Source organism: Corvus moneduloides, chromosome 5 (genome assembly GCF_009650955.1).
Source record: "Corvus moneduloides isolate bCorMon1 chromosome 5, bCorMon1.pri, whole genome shotgun sequence".
NCBI lineage: Eukaryota > Metazoa > Chordata > Aves > Passeriformes > Corvidae > Corvus > Corvus moneduloides.
The window spans coordinates 506,650-520,772 of NC_045480.1; the positions used below are offsets into that span (position 1 = coordinate 506,650).

Below are 14,123 nucleotides of genomic sequence, written 5' to 3' on the forward strand. Positions count from 1 at the left end.
CCTGGGGAGCTGCAGGAGGAGCACTGGAACCACTTTCTGGGACCACCATCCCACCCAAAAGCTGAGTATGTTCAGTGGTGAACCTGGCAGTGTTGATGGTTGGATTTGATGATCTTAGATAAGGACATTAGAGGGCATTTCCAACCTTCCTGACCCTGTGAGTCTGTGTTTGCTCCTCACTAACCCCATGAGAACACACAGGGATGAGACAGGTGCTGGAGATACAGAGCAGGGTCAGCTCTGTGAATCCACACCAGATTTCCAGCAGATGGGAGACATCACCAGCTCTGCCCTGCTCCCAGACACTGTGGCTGTGCTCAAACAACCTGAATTCTTCCTAAATTCAGCCCTGGTGCTCAAAAAGCACAGGTGAAGTTTAAAAAGTTAAAAATTCACTGATGTGTGGTACAGGACAAGTAAAAGAACTTCTGGAAAATGGGGGAGTAACCAAATGAAGGAATAACCAAACCTGCAGGTGCCAAGAGCAATGACCCGAGAGGGAAGAACAGGAGGACACCATAAATCAAACCACAAAGCCAAAGACCAACTTTGTTTGAATTTTGGGCTCATTAACATCAGAAAATACCCCGCCCCAAAAAAAAAGGCTGTGATCATCTCTCACTCCCATCAATCCCTTCTCCATATGGGAAATTTCCCAGTGGAGGTTCCTGGTGATCACCAGGGGAGACTGAGCTCCACAGACTCAGTTTTAGGAGGGGTGGGCACACCTGGCCATGGACTCAGTGCAGACACGAGGCAGGACCAGCACAGGCACCAGGGCTTGCCCGGCTCCAGGGCGTGGGTGTGATATCCACAGGCTTCACATCCCGGGAGGGAAAACAAGCCAGCAGCTGAGTTATCGCTGACTTTAGTGAGTTATCACTGAGTCTAGTGAGCTATCACTGACCTTGGTGGGGTGGCTGGAGGCTGAAATGTTCCTCAGGGTGAAAGCAGCTTTGGGATGGGCGCTGCTCGACTTCCGACCGATGGATTTGTTCCTGCTGGGGATGAGGGACACGGCAAAGCAACAGGTGAGCACCAGCTGCCTCCAAAACGCTGCCCATCAGCTCCTGTCTCAATTAACACCTCACTAACAGCCAGCCCTCACTGCTGGGGAGCAGGGAGGGTCAGTCTGTGACAGGCAGTACGGATGGGCAGTCTGTGATGGGCAGTAGGGAGGGTCAGCCTGTGATGGGCAGTAGGGATGGGCAGTCTGTGACGGGCAGTAGGGATGGGCAGTCTGTGACGGGCAGTAGGGAGGGTCAGTCTGTCATGGGCAGTAGGGAGGGTCAGTCTGTGACGGGCAGTAGGGATGGGCAGTCTGTCATGGGCAGCAGGGATGGGCAGTCTGTCATGGGCAGCAGGGAGGGTCAGTCTGTCATGGGCAGCAGGGATGGGCAGTCTGTCATGGGCAGCAGGGATGGGCAGTAGGGAGGGTCACTCTGTGATGGGGAGCAGGGAGGGTCAGTCTGTGATGGGCAGTAGGGAGGGTCAGTCTGTCATGGGCAATAGGGATGGGCAGTCTGTGATGGGCAGTAGGGATGGGCAGTCTGTGATGGGCAATAGGGAGGGTCAGTCTGTGACGGGCAGTAGGGATGGGCAGTCTGTGATGGGCAGTAGGGATGGGCAGTCTGTGATGGGCAATAGGGAGGGTCAGTCTGTGACGGGCAGTAGGGAGGGTCACTCTGTGATGGGCAATAGGGAGGGTCACTCTGTGATGGGCAATAGGGATGGGCAGTCTGTGACGGGCAATAGGGATGGGCAGTCTGTGACGGGCAGTAGGGATGGTCAGTCTGTGATGGGCAGTAGGGATGGGCAGTCTGTCATGGGCAGCAGGGAGGGTCAGTCTGTGATGGGCAGCCTTCAAGGAGTGAGAATTCTCCTTGATACCAGGTCACCTTCACCACCCCCTGGGATTGTCCTATCCAGAGGAGCATTCCCGTCCTGGGCTCAGGGAATTGCTGAGAGCCTCAGATTTCCCAGGACAAAGCTGTCCAGACTCCAGACCAGGTCTCCCACCAGGACAGGGTCCGTGCACCACCAGCTCCCCACAGCCCCCCCTGGAACAAGTCCCAGAGTCCCACTGGGTGCTCGGGAGAGAAGAGATTTGGGTGCCCCCCACACCTGCAGGCCTCCTGGCTCCTGTGCCTCATCTCCTTGACCCATCTGTTGAGCAGGGAGTTCTCCCGCCGGTACCAGTAGTAGATGCTCAGCATCAGGGCGGGCAGCAGGAACAGGAAGATGACGACGAGGGCGATCAAGATGGATTCGTGGTCTGGCAGGGGAAGCACAGGCACGAGTGAGGGGCTGGGACAGCCACCAGCCTCTGGCCTCACTCAGTGGCAGCAGTGACCCCATGCACCCATTCCTGGTCACCTGAGCTGGAGACACCCCTGCTGGTCACACCTCCGGGAAGGGAACAGGCCCTCAGTGGCCTCTGGTGGCAGTGGGTGGCCACCAACCAGCCAGAGCTGGGCACAGAGCGTGGGGCTGCCTGAACAGACCCCACCCAGCCCCTCTGTAAGCACCCAACCCTCCCCTGGCACCACTGGAGGCCAGGAGCACCTCGGGGCACTGGGGCCGAGCTGTGACTCACTGTGGCTCTGCACGGGGCCACTGTCCACGCTGCCACCCAGGCCCGGCTTCTCGCAGTACGGGGGGGCCCAGCCAGGGTCACAGTGACAGTTCTTGTTGCTGTTGCAGACCTGGGGACAGAGGAGAGGGTTGGCCACCACCAGGGGGGTGTGGAAAGGATGGTCTGTGGGGCAGGGATGAGAACAGATGGTGACAGAAGAAGCTTCGCCACTGACAGTGTTCCCCTTGGACATCACAGAATCATGGAATGGTTTGGGTTGGAAGAGACCTTAAAGCTCATCTCATTTCCACCCCTGCCATGGCAGGGACACCTCCCACTGTCCCAGGCTGCTCCCAGCCCCAATGTCCAGCCTGGCCTTGGACACTGCCAGGGATCCAGGGGCAGCCCCAGCTGCTCTGGGCACCCTGTGCCAGGGCCTGCCCACCCTCCCAGCCAGCAATTTCTTCCCAATATCCCATCTACATCTCTTCTTTCAGTTTGAAGCCGTTCCCCCTTGTCCTGTCACTATCTGCCCATGTCAAAAGTCACTCTCCCTCTTTTTTACAAGCTCTTTTTAGTGCCAGAAGGTCTCCCCAGAACCTTCTCTTCTCCAGGCTGATCAACTCCAGCTCTGAGAGCCTTAACGGTGCTGGACAGAACAAAAGGGTGAATGTGAGTGTTTTACCTGCCACAAAAGGATGAATGTGAGTGTTTTACCTGCCACAAAAGGGTAAATCAGATGGTTTTGCCTGTCATGAAAGGGTAAATCAGATGGTTTTACCTGTCACATCCTTTCCATAACTCAGCAGGAATTCCCACAGCCATTTCTGTTGCCTCATCTGACAAAGCCCTGCACTCCTCTGTAACCTTTCTGCTTTGGAGAACAGTGTCTCCTCCCATTCCCTGAACCATTTCCCTGCTTTTCTGCAGTCCCAGTTGTCTTTCCAGCTCTTGTTTTGCTCTCAGGGGGACCAGGCACCTGCTCTGAGCTCCAAACACTCTCCAGCTCAAATCAGACCCTGATTCAAGTTTTGCAGATGGTCCTTACACCACAAACAATCTTCCTCTCACTTGGACACGGGTGAGCAAAGAGCCCAGCTGAGCCCCACCTGGAGCTGACGCATGGGACAGCTCTGAAAGGCAGAAATCTACTGGATCAAAGGGCTCATCCCTGTGTGAGACATTTGGTTTGGCTCAAAAACCTGCACCTCATCCCAGGAATCCTGAGCAGGTCCCGGGCAGCCACTCACCCCGTGGCCGTGGCAGCGGGACACGCACTTCTCCAGCTCAAACAGGGACACGTTCTGGCACCGGCGGTCCTTGCACACCTGGCAGGGAGACGAGGGGCTGAGGTCAGAGGAGGACCCAGGAGGGGGGGCTGCTGGCACTGGTGGGGGTCTCTGAAGGATTTTTCCTTGGAAAATGCAGGGTGGTTAAATTGCATTGTTCCAGTCAATGGATTTCACTCCCATTTGCAGCACAGCCACGAAGCCTCTGCCATTCCCTATCCAGGATGGCTCAGCAGAGCCCAGCCACCACCACTCCCAGCCCTCCACACAGAGCCTTCCACACAACCCACCTGGCAGCTCCTGCAGAAACCATTTCCCATTTGGCCCCAAAACCCAGGCACTGGCCAAAGTAAACAATGCTGGATTTCAGAACCGGCCGTGTTTCCTCATGAAAATGTCACCATTTTGGCCTTCCCAATGAAAATGTCACTGCTAAAATGCCAAACAGGGAAGGCTGTGTCTCCACAGCCAACTCTCTCTGGAACACATCCCTGCTTCCGTGTCCTCCACCAGCCTCTGCCCTCTCTCAGCTCTGCTGACCCTCTCTAAGGTCCTTGGAGAAGCAGGGGCTGCAGAGGACACCAGTGCCCAGCTAGCACTGGATTTGTCACGTTGATTCCTGACAGAGCTTTCCTGTTTCCTCTGGGAAACAACCTCTCCACAGGAGGAATCCTCCTCCACCAAGTCCTGGGGCAGTTCCCGCTGGGATTGTTTCACTCTGAACTGATTTGGTGAAGAAGCTTGGAGGGCTGAGAGAACAATTTGGTGGCCTAAACGTGAGTGAGTATCTGGTGATGCCTACAAATGCCCCAGGTGAGAAGACTCTGGTGGCCTACAAACATCTGGTGACAGCAGTTGAGGTGTCACTGATGCAATGTCTGCAAGTGTGGAAGGAACCCCATCCCAGGGCCTGGCTGTGACGTGGCAAGAGCCACGTGCACCCTGGAGCTGGGTCAGAGCCCAGAGACGGTGACCTGCAGGAGAGCCCACCCCAGGAAGGGGCACTCACCATCCCATCTCCACATTTGGTGCCCGTCAGGACCAGCCCGGGGTCGGACAGGTCCTCCTGGTCGTCCTTGGCGCTGTAGACGAAGGTGCCCCGGCACTTCACCTCCCGGCCCTTGAACCGGATCGTGGTGTCGATGGACACCGTGTTGGTCCCCTGCGGCTTCTTGGCGGAGCTCTGGCACTGGATCTTCCCACACATGGCATCCCTGGGGGGGCACAGCCGAGGGGAGCTGGGAAGTGGGGGCAGCAGCCTCTCACCCTCCCAGCCCCATCATCCCACTGAATTTATGGCCACGTTAGAGAGGCTCTGCAGGTTAAATCACGGACAGCACAGAGAAAGGGTGGAGGGAACAGCCGGGGGAGCGGGAGGCTCTGACATCCCAAAATAACTGGGAATACTGGAGAGCATGCACTCCCGAATCTCCCTCTGACACTGTGTTTCATTTTCCATCAGGCTGGGCTGGGAGGTGCTCGTGGTGGGACAACAGAATCACAGGGTCGTTTTGGCTGGAAAAGACCTGGAGATCACCAAGTCCAACCTCCCAGCAGCGATGGGGACAGAGCCCAGGAAGGACCTGGTGGCTTCCTCGGGTACCAAACAGGGCTGCCCCAAGGGCTGGTGCCTGGAGGCTGAGGTGGGACCCTCCCAGTCCCTTGGCAGGGGTGGCAGGGGCAGCGGGAGGGGGACACGGGGCACCCCCATGGGACCCACCTCTTGTCACACTTGACGTAGCGGCCCTGGCTGTCCTTGCCGCAGTTGCCGTAGGTGTTCCCGGCCGTGTTCACGTCTTGGAAACAGGCATCCGGCGCTGGCCATGCTCCTGCACACAGGGGAAAGGTCCTGGGGACAGCAGGCAGCGGGCAGAAATCCCAAAAGCAGGAGCAGCAGCTGGATGCTCATGGAGAAAACACTGAGGAAAAGTCTCCCAAGAGCTGCTGCTGTGGGTGCCGGCCCAAGGACAGGAGGGATGAAATTCCCTTTTCTCTGGAGTCTCGTGGAGGATTTTGGTCATGGAATGGTTTGGGTTGGAAGGGACCATAAAGATCATCAAGTTCCACCCCCTGCCCTGGGTAGGGATACCTTCCACCATCCCGGGCTGCTCCAAGCCCCAATGTCCAACCTGGCCTGGGACACTGCCAGGGATCCAGGGGCAGCCACAGCTGCTCTGGGCACCCTGTGCCAGGGCTCCCTCATCCACCACCCCCAGCCCCACTGGCAGGGGCCACGGGGACCCTACAGGGACCCAGCAGTGAGACTCCAAAGGGTTCCTGCTCCGGAGGGGTGGGAAGCAGGCAGGGGGCTGGCGGGACTGACCTGGCCCCCAGAGCTGCACGCACTGCTGGTGGTGGGTCATGCACATGCCGTTGTTGCAGTAGGCCTCTCCGTAGGCGCACGAGGAGCCGTCCAGCAGGTACACGTTGGCTGGGCAGTACGGCGAGGCTCCCGTGCAGAATTCCGGGAGGTCGCAGGATCCCGCGGCTTCCCGGCACATCGTCCCCGCCACCTTTAGCTGCAGGGGGAGAGGAGAGCACCGGCACTGAGCCAAGGGGATGAGGGGGGATTGATGGTGCGCAGCTGGGGGCCATAAACATCTGTAAGGTCCCCTGTGAGCGTGTTGGGGGCTGTCAAGGTATAGGGACACATTCCTCAGCTGGACCCCAGCCACGAAGGGGTCAGGAATTCTCCCGGAGAGGGAAAAGGGCCTGGAGGGGCAGAACAAGGGAATGGCTTCCCAGTGCCAGAGGGCAGGGGTGGATGGCATATTGGGAAGGAATTGTTCTCTGTGAGGGTGGGCAGGCCCTGGCACAGGGTGCCCAGAGCAGCTGGGGCTGCCCCTGGATCCCTGGCAGTGCCCAAGGCCAGGCTGGACATTGGGGCTGGGAGCAGCCTGGGACAGTGGGAGGTGTCCCTGCCATGCCAGGGGTGGCACTGGGGGGGCTTTGAGGTCCCTTCCCACACAGCCCATTCCATGATTCTCCTGCAGACACAAGGTCACACATTAACCCTCCTCCTCCTCGGGCACAGGGAGTGACCTTATGGACCAGCAGCACTGGAGTCCCAAGGGAATGGTGGGGCCAGGTCTCCACCTCATCCCATGGGCACGGGGAGGGCAGGGCAGGGCGGGGTCTCACCTTGCAGTTGTGGCAGCAGTCGCCGTGGGCACACTGGGCCCCCTCCTTGAGCGTGCAGTTGTGAGCGTTGCAGCAGGGGTTGGTGCATTCCTGCATGGAGAGAGGACAGCTCCATGGGCAGTGCTTCCATCCCTTCCCCAGCACTGCCCCCAGCCCCTTCTCCACCCATCACAGCATTGCCCTTCTCATCCCGCCAGCAGGGAAACTGAGGCACGGAGGGGATGAGGAAGAACTGGGCACTTAAGGGAAAGGTCAAGGAGAAAGTCAGGACTGGGATAAATGGATTCACGAAGGTGGGACTGGGAAGAGCCCTTGGGATGGAGTCCCTGTGACTGCAAACCCTTCCCTTGGAAACCCCCCGTGCAGGAGTTCCTCAGCTGAGCCGGGCTGCAGAGCTGTGCAGGAGGGGCCCACCTGCACCCCGACCTTGCAGGAGGGGCCCACCTGCACCCCCACCTCCCAGGGGGGGCTCACTCCGTACCTCCACCTCCCCACAGTCACAGTCCTCGCCCTCCTCCCGGAAGCCGTTGCCGCATTTCCGTCCCACCACCAGGTCCTTGGTGTCGGGCAGGTTGAAGAGGCACATTCCCCCTCCCTTCTGGAAGTAGCTCTCCAGCTGCCTCTTGCTGCAGGAGCTGAACACGCGAGGGAAGGGGTGGCTGTGTGGGGACAGAGCGGGACAGGTGGGGAGAGGGGGCAGCAGGGCCAGGAGAAGGTGGAAAATCGGTCAGACCTGGGAATTTGGGACGTGGACAAACCGGCACAAACCCTGCCAAGAGCAGATTCCCCATGGCTCAGTGAGCCCAGGAACATCTCCCACCCCAGCTGGCACAGCCAGACCAACAACCAGGGGACACCACTGAACCCAAAATCCTCAGGAATGGGATGGGGGCAGGCAGAGCCCCTGTCCATCGCCCCTGGAACGTCAACCCCCCTGCACGGAACCTCCTGAGCCTGGAACCCCCTGGTGTGAGCCCCACCCTGCAGAGCCTGAGCTCAGCGCTGGTGCAGGTGTCACCTCTGCCCTGGGACACTGCAGCCCCCCCGAGCCCCCACAGGCAGGTGCCCCCTCCGGCAGGGACCCTCTGCTCCCCACAGCTCAAACCTCAAGCCTGCCTGTTCTCACTCAACCGGGACAGGAAACACCCACCTGGGCTGGTGAAACATCCCCCGGCTGAGATGGGTGAAATAATTTAAAATTAAAGAAATATGGATAAAAAAAACACCAAAAAGGACCCAGGGAGCTGCAAAAAATAAAATAGTCGGAGCCTACAATGTGTAAGGAGCTGAGGAACAGGAGAAGCACTCATTTTCTACAGAAGCTCTGAGCAAGATTCTTCTCTAATTTCACAGTTTGTGGGGTTTTGGTGGTTTAAGAAGAAGGAAGCATTTCCTCCTTCTTAGAAAAGGTTTCATTTCCTCTTAACACTGAAAAATAAGTTTATTTTAATATCAGGACATCTCATTCTCGAGATGATACAGAGGACATTTTATAACAGAGGTTTTGAAGTCTCTTGAGCTGGAGGGAAATCTGTAAGTGCCTGCAGGTCACTGAGGCTGAGCAAGCCAATATACCCTATATATATTTTTATATACTCATTTAATGTGCAAATAGGGACGGGCTGAACACAGCCAAAAATTTGCTTTTCCCCACCACAATCCTCCCAGGCAGAGGTTAAATCCTGTGGGATCAACACCAGGGTCTGGCAGCCCTGAGAGCCAAGAGGGAACAGCCCGGGAACACCCTGAAACCACAACTGGGGTCCCACTGCTCTTTCCTAATTGGAAGAGCAGGTGGCTTCAAAAAAAGGGAATAAACAGCTGCTCCTCAGCAGTGCAGGGATATCCGGGATGAGCGTATCGTCAGGAGAGGGAAAACCCAACGGGAGAAGGGGTTTGGAAAGGAAACTGGCGCCAACCAGATGGATTATGAAGCCCATCCAGTGCCCCCCCATCCATGGGCAGGGACACCTCCCACCACCCCAGGCTACTCCAAGCCCCAGTGTCCAGCCTGGCCTTGGACACTGCCAGGGATCCAGGGGCAGCTTTGGGCAGCCTCACCACCCTCCAGGGCCTCACCACCCTCCCAGCCAGGAATTCCCACTGGGAAGCCATTCCCTTGTTCTGTCCCTCCAGGCCTTGGCCCCAGTCCCTCTGCAGCTCTCCTGGAGCCCCTTTAGGCCCTGCAAGGGGCTCGCAGCTCTCCCTGGCTCCTTCCCTTCTCCAGGGGAACACTCCCAGCACTCCCAGCCTGATCCAGAGCAGAGGTGACAACATTCCCTGCCCACTCCCAGCCCACCTAGCACCCACAGCCTGCTGGGGGCTTTGGGGACACATCCAGGGCATTGGGAACACATCCCAGGGCCAGCACCACTCACCCCGTGGCTGCTGCCATGACACAGCCGCCCTGCTCCGGGGTGGCCTCCACGCAGCAGCCCTTGGTGTCGTGGACCATCCCGAAGTTGTGGCCGATCTCGTGGGCCATGGTGGCGGCGGCTCCGATGGGCTGCTCCGCGTGGTCCTGCACCGCGAGGGGAGGGGTCAGCACAGCCACCGTGAGCAAGGGACGGGCTGATCCCACAGCCGGGAATGGGGCTGGGCCCACGGAGGGACCACACACCCCGGGATGCAGCTGGATCCCGAGGGAGATGGGGCTGGAGGAAGGTTCATGGCAGCAGTGGGGCTTGGTCGGCTGAAATTGGCTCTGGGGAAGCTCTTTGGCTGGAGCCAACTGCTTAAAACTCAGGGCACATCCCAAAAACCAGAAACCTGGGTGCCCCCACCACCCCACCCAGGGATCACAGGTGACCAGGGCCACCATGGAGGAGGAGAAGTTGTCTGGGCAGGGATCCAGAGAAATCCAGAGAGCACAAGCAGGGCTCAGGCAGGGTCTCCTCATGAGGGACAGCAGCATGGAGTGCTGCACTTCATGGAGTGCACAGGAGATCCCAACGCTGCTGCCAGCTGGGAGCTGGGGCTGGACCTGGGCTGGGAGACCTTGAACAGCCCCTTCTCACCCCCCTTTGCACCTGGCCAACACCTGAGGGGGTCAGGAGCCACCAGCACCACCCCTCACCCTCAGGCTGCACCCCAGCCCCAGGGGGCTGCTCCTCCAACCCCATGGAGAACTCCCCCAGGCCGGTGGGGACCCCCAGCCCCCCTTACCACGCTGACCCCTCCGGAGTTATCGGCGCTGCACATCCCCTCCAGCGGAGCCATGCCGATGGTGGTGCCCCCGAAGGTCTTCCCTCTGCCCGGGCAGGAGAACAGGCGCAGTTCAGCACCGGGGGGGTTGGAGTGCCCAGCCCCGCTGGGAGCCCCGCCCGGTGTCCCCAGCCCAGGGCTCACGTCAGCAGCTGGGCATTGTCGTGCTTCTTGCGCGCCCTCAGCGACTTCTTCCACTGCAGGAAGGCCCAGAGCGTGGCGTTGGCGTCGCTGCTCACGGCGCACTGGTCCCGCTCCGTCCACACCTCCAGCCCGATCAGGGCCACCTTGATGTTCAGCAGCCTGTAAAACTGCAGCAGGGGACGGGTGGAGGGCGTGGGGATTGGAATTCCCTGGACATCCTCCATCCCTGGTGTGGCGTTGCAGCTGGTGGGTCTCCGTGTTTCCCTCCAGCTGTGTGACTCCAGGATACACCTGTCCCAAACCCACCTGCAAGCACGGGCTCCACAGGCACAGGTGTGGGCACAGGAGCCAGTCAGGGTGGCACGGTGACGTTCAGTGACAACACCTCAGTGTGTCCCTTCTCTGCCAAAGAGGCTGGCACTGTCCCAGGCAGGAGCCAGTGAATGCTTCCCTGCTGAGCTCAGCCCACGGGTGACAGAGCCCTTCCCACCATCGCTCAGAGAACTCCTCAATTCCTTGATGGGTGGCCAAGCCCTGGCACAGCCGCCCAGCAGAGGGGTGGAGTTCCCAGCCCTGAAGGGATTTAAAGTTGCGTGGATGTGGCACTTGGGGACAGGGTCAGTGGTGGCCTTGGCAGTGCTGGGGAATGGTTGGACTCGAAGGACTTAGAGATCTTTTCCAACATTAACAATTCGGTAACTCTGTGATTCCTTGCCCGGTGACACGGGGACAGTCCCTGAGGGTCACACAAGGGCCTGGCAGGTCCCTCACCTTGTCCACGTAGTTTGCAATCTCCACGATGCGCTGCTTGGTGTGGCCCAGGTTGAGGTTCTGGTTCCTGTACTGGAGAGAGGTGAGGATGGGGAAGGGTCACAGGGAAAATCCGGGATGGAGGCAGAGAGGGACCCTGGTTTTCTGCCCCCCAACACTCACCAGGGTGTGATCAGCAACGATGAAGAGCTCCATGTACTTCATGGTCCTCCAGGCATCTCTCTTGGCCTGCAGGCAGACACAGGGCTCAGCAAAGAGGGGCAGCCCTCAGCTCTGGGACCCTCCAGACACCACAGAGCTGCTCAGGAGGGACAGCTGAGAGGGGAAACTGAGGCACGAGGTGACAAGGAACATTTGGGTGGCTCCAAATGACCTCACGTCATGTCCCACACTGTAGGACACAGCACCAGGACCCAACCCACGCGTCCTCTCTTTGGGGTCTCCTGCCCAAACTCCAGCCAGGCAAGCCACCCACACAGACCCTCCCACCCCACCTGCCTGCACAGCCCCGCCCAGCTGCTGGGAACATGGGAGCTGTCAGCGGTGCCAAGAGCCCCTCATGGCCCTCTGCCTGTCCCCAGACAGATCCCATGAGGATTTACCTGGGTGGATTTACCCAGGTGGATTTATCCTGGGTGAATTTACCTGGGTGGATTTACCCATGAGGACTTACCCTGAGTGGATTTACCTGTGAGGATTTACCCAGGTGAATTTACCTGGGTGGATTTACCCATGAGGATTTACCCGTGAGGATTTACCTGGGTGGATTTACCTGTGAGGATTTACCCAGGTGGATTTATCCTGGGTGGATTTACCTGGGTGGATTTACCCGTGAGGATTTACCCTGAGTGGATTTACCCGTGAGGATTTACCCAGGTGGATTTACCTGGGTGGATTTACCCGTGAGGATTTACCCAGGTGGATTTACCTGGGTGGATTTACCCGTGAGGATTTACCCTGAGTGGATTTATCCTGGGTGGATTTACCCAGGTGGATTTATCCATGAGGATTTACCCGTGAGGATTTACCCGTGGGTGCTGCGGTTGGAAGAGCTGGGCGATGCCACCGATGGCGCTCCCGAGGTCATGGCCATGCCCACAGGTGCCCCTGGGCACGGGCAGGTGCTCTGCTCGGTGGATGAGGTGCAGACCTGGCTCAGGGCTCCCCAGGGGTCTCAGGTAGTAGCTGGTGTTGCTGCTGAGCACGATGAGGCCCCTGGAAACAGGAACAGCCCCGATGGCTCCTGTGGTGCTCCCGCTCCGGCTCCCCCAGCCCCTGAGGCCCCACAAGCTCATGGCACGTCAGCCTGGTCCATACCCGAGTGGGAGCAGGGACAAGAGTTGGGGATTTCTGCCCACACAGCCCCAGGGGCAAACAAACCCTCGGCACCAAAACTTCCCCAGGTCAGAGCACAGGAACAAAGCCCAGCCTGGGACACCCTGCTCTGGGTGCAGGGACTTGCCCCCTCCAGGGATACAATTCCTGGGAGTAAGCTCATGCTGCCAGAAATATGGACTCTGCCCCAGCCTGCCCAGTGCTGGGGCTGGGTGAAGGATGGGAGAAGGAAGAAGGACAAGATGGGAGTGATGGGAAAATCAGCCAGGTCAAGCATTTGGAGCGGCGCTTGCAGGAGCATCGGTGCTGCTCCAGGTGGTCCCGAAGGGGATCCCTGCAGGGAGAAGGAGCAGTGGATCCATCCCCCCCTTTGCCAGCTCCACAACCCCCCGACCCGGCATTCCTCCAATCCTGATTCCCCCATACCCTGCCCCTTCCCCCATACCGTATTCCCGAGCAGGTGCTGAGCACGACCCAGGAGCCGCCGTGGCCGCGGACGTGGCCGTGGTAGTGACAGTGCTCCTGGAGGGAGACAGTGGAGGCCTTCCTTCGAGGGCTGGGGGCAACAATCCCCGTGCGCTGATCCCAGAAAAGCACCCCTTTTCCATTTCCCCCTTTCCATTTCCCCTTTTCCTTTTCCCAGCCAGGCAGGCGCAGTCCCCTGCACCGGGAGCGGGAGGAGCCAGAAGCCGGAGTTCGGCCCGGGACGCAGCCCAGCGCCCGGCGCGGCGCTGGAAGGCTGACAGGAGGCCGGTGGGGGACATCGGGAGGGCCGGGTGCTGCCTGTGTTTGTGTCCCGAGGTGCTGTCCGGGGCCAAGAGCCGCAGGAGCCGCGTGCTGCCGCATTCCTGCTGCCACGGGCGCCGGGGATGCTGCCAGGGAAACGCTTTGGCTCCGTCCCGAGTGCCAAAACCCCCCGAGACACAGAGGTGAGCGTCCCCGCACCCACCGTGTGGTTCGGGGTCACCGTCACGGGCTGTCCGTCCTCGCTGTAGTGCGTCTCCGTGTAGCCCGGAGCCAACAGCCTGCGGGGGGAGAGCGGGGTGAGCAGCCCGGAGCTGCTCCAGGGCTCCCGGCACTGGGACACACCGAACCTCTGAGCCTGAACCCGGCGGAGCCATATCCCCGTGTCCCCCTGAGCTCCCCCGGCACCCGGCGGAGCCATCCCCGTGTCCCCCTGAGCTCCCCCGGCAGCCGGCTGAGCCATCCCCGTGTCCCCCTGAGCTCCCCCGGCACCCGGCGGAGCCATCCCCGTGTCCCCCTGAGCTCCCCCGGCAGCCGGCTGAGCCATCCCCGTGTCCCCCTGAGCTCCCCCGGCACCCGGCTGAGCCATCCCCGTGTCCCCCCAGCACCCCCAAACCAGCTGAGCCATCCCCGTGTCCCCGTCCTGTCCCCCTTGCAGAGCTCCAGGCCTGAGCTGGCACCGCTGTGACCCTGCACTGGCCAGGTCTGTGTGACCTTGCCCAGATTCCAGGGTGATGGGCATCCCACTGGCAGCCTGCAGCCCCGTGGGGATGGCAGGTCTGAATGGGGATGGCAGGTCCCAGTGGGGATGGCAGATCCCAGTGGGGATGGCAGGTCTGGATGGGGATGGCAGGTCCCAGTGGGGATGGCAGGTCTGGATGGGGATGGCAGGTGCCGGTGGGGATGGCAGGTCCCCGTGG

General features: G+C 59.7%; 1 protein-coding gene across 2 annotated transcripts in view; it reads right to left on the reverse strand.

Annotated features, from left to right (window-relative positions):
- ADAM33 (ADAM metallopeptidase domain 33) overlaps positions 1-14,123 on the reverse strand; it is a 28,093-nt gene that overhangs the window by 2,635 nt on the left and 11,335 nt on the right. Inside the window, exons 4-20 of one of the 2 annotated variants that reach the window (XM_032109651.1) lie at positions 13,409-13,484; positions 12,905-12,981; positions 12,153-12,339; positions 11,287-11,352; positions 11,125-11,196; positions 10,354-10,520; positions 10,171-10,255; positions 9,384-9,526; positions 7,487-7,664; positions 7,006-7,095; positions 6,188-6,383; positions 5,585-5,693; positions 4,874-5,078; positions 3,826-3,903; positions 2,597-2,705; positions 2,125-2,275; positions 908-998 (exon numbers count right to left, since the gene is read on the reverse strand). In XM_032109651.1, coding sequence (XP_031965542.1) covers positions 908-998; positions 2,125-2,275; positions 2,597-2,705; positions 3,826-3,903; positions 4,874-5,078; positions 5,585-5,693; positions 6,188-6,383; positions 7,006-7,095; positions 7,487-7,664; positions 9,384-9,526; positions 10,171-10,255; positions 10,354-10,520; positions 11,125-11,196; positions 11,287-11,352; positions 12,153-12,339; positions 12,905-12,981; positions 13,409-13,484 — 2,080 coding nt within the window. Of the gene's footprint in view, positions 1-907; positions 1,002-2,124; positions 2,276-2,596; positions 2,706-3,825; positions 3,904-4,873; positions 5,079-5,584; positions 5,694-6,187; positions 6,384-7,005; positions 7,096-7,486; positions 7,665-9,383; positions 9,527-10,170; positions 10,256-10,353; positions 10,521-11,124; positions 11,197-11,286; positions 11,353-12,152; positions 12,340-12,904; positions 12,982-13,408; positions 13,485-14,123 lie in introns of both variants that reach the window. The other variant, XM_032109650.1, reaches the window with a different exon arrangement.